The 3,534-nt window shown below is 61.6% G+C and overlaps 1 protein-coding gene across 1 annotated transcript; it reads right to left on the reverse strand.

Annotated features, from left to right (window-relative positions):
* Positions 1-1,858: 1,858 nt before the first annotated feature.
* On the reverse strand, positions 1,859-3,093 carry GSX1 (GS homeobox 1). Its single transcript, XM_016224793.2, has 2 exons — positions 2,691-3,093; positions 1,859-2,238 (listed from the first exon to the last, which is right to left on the reverse strand). Exons 1-2 carry the CDS (start codon positions 3,091-3,093, stop codon positions 1,859-1,861), a joined length of 783 nt encoding a protein of 260 aa, XP_016080279.2.
* Positions 3,094-3,534: the final 441 nt, after the last annotated feature.

Here is a 3,534-nt window from a genome sequence, read left to right on the forward strand (position 1 = left end):
GCGAGGGCCCGCCGCTGCCTCCCGCCCCGCCCCGCCCCAGCGGGAAGCCCTAACTCAGGCTCGCGCCAGTCCAGTCCCCGACGGAGGCCTCGGGGCCCAGAGCCACAGGAATTTCTAAGAAAAAAAAAGTTTATTTAATTTTTTTTACATAAATAAATAAATAAATATCTCTGGTATTACAGAGACCGTACAATTACACAACTAGGCCTGGGAGGGCCGGGGTCTGGGGCCTGGGGTAAGAGAGGGCTCTCCAGAGGAGGAGAGTCAGGACCTCTGGGGGAAGGCAGAGCGCCTCCAAAACAAAATTAAATCGGTTTCCCCCAGCCGACTGTCACAGGCGCCATTTCTCTTCTAGAAGAGGAGCTGGGGGAACAGCAAGGCCTGGTTGAGGGACAAGTGGGCAGGCTGGACTTGGAAGAGGCTCCTTGAGGAGGGGAAGGGAAAGGTAGAGGAAAAACAAAAACACAGGAGTTCATAAATGTGGGGGGGATGGATAAAGGACCACAGGAAAGAGATGGGGAGGGAGAGAGAGAAAGAGGAAGGAAGGAAGGAAGGAAGGAAGGAAGGAAGGAAGGAAGGAAGGAAGGAAGGAAGGAAGGAAGGAAGGAAGGAAGGAAGGAAGGAAGGAAGGAAGGAAGGAAGGAAGGAAGGAAGAAGGGAGAGAGGAGGGAAGGAAGGAAGGAAGGAAGGAAGGAAGGAAGGAAGGAAGGAAGGAAGGAAGGAAAGAGGGAAGGAGGAAGGGAGGGAGGAAAGAGGAAGGGAGGAGGGAGGAAGGAGGGAAGGAAGGGAGGAAGGAAGGGAGGAAGGAGGGAAGGAGGAAGGGAGGGAGGAAAGAGGAAGGGAGGAGGGAGGAAGGAGGGAAGGAAGGGAGGAAGGAAGGGAGAAAGGAAGGAGGAACGAAGGGGGGAAGAAAGGAAGGAAGGAAGAAGGAAGGGAAAGAGGAGGGAAGGAGGAAGGAAAGGAGGAAGGAGGGAAGGAGGAAGGAAGGAGGAAGGAAAAAAGGAAGGGAAGAAGGAGGGGGAAGAAAGGAAGGAGGAAGGAAGGAGGGAAATAGGAAGGAAGGAGGAAGGGAGGAAGGAAGGAGGGAAGGAAGGAAGGAAGGAGGAAGGAAGGAGGGAAGGAAGGAAGGAAAGAGGAAGGGAGGAAGGGAGGGAGAAAGGAGGGAAGGAAGGAAGGAAGGAGGAAGGAAGGAGGGAAGGAGGAGGAAAGAAGGAAGGAAGGAAAGAAGGAAGGAAGGAAGGAAGGAAGGAAGGAAGGAAGGAAGGAAGGAAGGAAGGAAGAAAGGAGGAAGGGAGGAGGAAGGAAGGAAGGAGGGAAGGAGGAAGGAAGGAAGAAAGGAAGGAAGGAAGGAAGGAAGGAAGGAAGGAAGGAAGGAAGGAAGGAAGGGAGGAAGGGAGGAAGGGAGGAAGGGAGGAAGGGAGGAAGGGAGGGAGGAAGCGAACTGGCATCCTAGGGGTGAGAGGCTGAACTTTACCCAGGGTGGGGAGAGGAAGCGAGGACCCCTGAACCAGGGGAGAGAGGGCGGGGAGGAGGCTCTGGCGGCCAGCAAGGCGCTGGGCCGGCCGGCGTGCCCCCGGGGCCGCTATGCTGAGTGGCCGAGAAGGACTCGAGTTCTTGCCGTGTGTTCACAGCTTGGAGTCCGCCTGAATAGCCACGGGCCCGGGGTGGGGGAAAACCAGCGTCAGACCTCTGCCAAGCCCTTGGCACTGCCCAGGCCAGGGGGGCCTCGGCAAAGCCGTGCCAAATCCGTGCGTGGTCGCCATTTGGCAGCGGGTGCCTGGGACCCGGCGCTGAGTCCTGGGACCAGTCTTTGTGGCTCAGGAAGGGCCTGGGGTGGGCGACCTGGGCAGTCATAAGCCTAGGGAGTGACCGTGAGATCCCGGTCGTCTTTCCCCGAAGAAGACGGAGACATGGGCAATTCGTCGTCGTCCTCAGAGCACTTGGCTGAGGACAGCGACGCGCACTTGCAGCCTTGCGGCGCGCCCCCGCCGGCACCCACGCTCGCGCCCCCGCCGCGGTGGCTGCTGCCTTTGCCCTCCTTCTTGTGTTTCACCCGGCGATTCTGAAACCAGATCTTCACCTGCTTCTCAGACAGATTCAGGTAGGTCGCGATCTCGATGCGGCGCAGGCGGGACAGGTACATGTTAGAGGCGAACTCGCGCTCGAGCTCCAGCAGCTGCGTGCTGGTAAAGGCGGTGCGCATCCTCTTGCTGCTGGGCAGCTGGTTCGAGCTGCTCTCTGGGGGCGTGGGGGGGAGAGAGGCAAGCGGTCAGACCCTGCGTTGTGACCCCGATCCTCCGGCAGGCGGCCTTAGGATCCCAGGACTTTGGTCTTTTACCCACCTCTTCGCCCCAAACACGAGGCACAGCAGCGTGACCGCGGGCCCCTCCTTCTCAAGCCGTGGGACCCTGATCCTCCCGGAGGCGCGTGGCCCGGGCACTCCTTCAAGTGCCCTGAACCCCAGTCCTCGATCCTTCTGGGCGCCCCCTCCAGGACCTGGGCCTTCCGCTTTCACCCTCCGTCTCTGTGTCCTATTCTAGTCCTCCATCCCAACACCACCCCGAGTGTCCCCGCCAGGGCCCCGACAGGACTCTCATCGCCCCATAATGCCCCAAATTCCTTATTCCCGATCTCTGATTCGTCAGCTTTCATCGGGCCCCCTGTGTGTCCCGCGCAGCGGCCCGGCTTACCCACGGAGATGCAGTGGAACTGCCTGGGGTCGGGCAGCGGGTAGGAGGTCTGGTAGAGCGCGGCGGCGGCGGCGGGGCCGTGAGCCACGCCGGGAGACACGGCCGAGTGCTGGCGGCCTAGGGGCGCGTGGCAGTACTGCGAGCCGAAAGGCGGGAAGGACGCCTTGAGCAGCGGCAGCGCCGGCGGCCCGGGGGGCCCGTGCAGCTGCGAGGCGGTGACGCAGAGCGGGCACACGCACAGCAGCCCAGCCTTGCGCGCGTGGCAGGCGCCCGGCGAGAGGCCGTGCAGTGCGTGCGGCGGAGGCACCGCGTAGGGAAAGAGCGGCGGCGGGCTGCCCTCGGGCGCCTTCTTCTCCGCCGCCTCGCGCAGCACGAGCGAGTCCACCAGGAAGGAGCGCGGCATGGCCCCAGTGCCTGGTCGCCCGGCCGCCAGCCCGCTCTCTGCGCCTTGATGACCTTGGGGCTCTCCACGCGCTTCCACGGGCGGCGGCCGCGTGCAGCTGCTTCTTCCCGGGAGGCTGAAGGCGCCGCCGAAGCCGAGGCTGAAGCCGCCTCTGCAGCAGCAGCGGGCGCCGCCCGGAGAGCGCGGGGTGCTGGCCAGCGCTAGTGGTGCTGAAAGGCGCCTGCGGCCCCGCTTAAATAGGACTATTGCCATGTGATGGGCTACGCCAGGAGCGGCCCGGGCCTCTCAATAGGGTTTTTGTGCCTTTTCTCTTGGCATTCACTCTGCACGCTTCCTCATTATTTCACTTGTTAACTAAATGAACTGCATAATGTACTCTATTCTTGTCAACCCCACCCACGCCGTAACGGGCGCCCTTGCCCCCTCCTCTCCCTTTTGCAG

This window comes from Miniopterus natalensis, chromosome 2 (assembly GCF_054644295.1).
Source record: "Miniopterus natalensis isolate mMinNat1 chromosome 2, mMinNat1.hap1, whole genome shotgun sequence".
In the NCBI taxonomy this organism is placed as follows: domain Eukaryota; kingdom Metazoa; phylum Chordata; class Mammalia; order Chiroptera; family Miniopteridae; genus Miniopterus; species Miniopterus natalensis.

Excerpts from the sequence above, each read along its gene's own strand:
- GSX1 (XM_016224793.2), bottom strand. The coding sequence starts at position 3,093 with ATGCCGCGCTCCTTCCTGGTGGACTCGCTCGTGCTGCGCGAGGCGGCG. Across the intron at positions 2,239-2,690 it reads GTTCCACTGCATCTCCGTGG|AGAGCAGCTCGAACCAGCTG; the intron begins GTAAGCCGGGCC and ends CCACGCCCCCAG.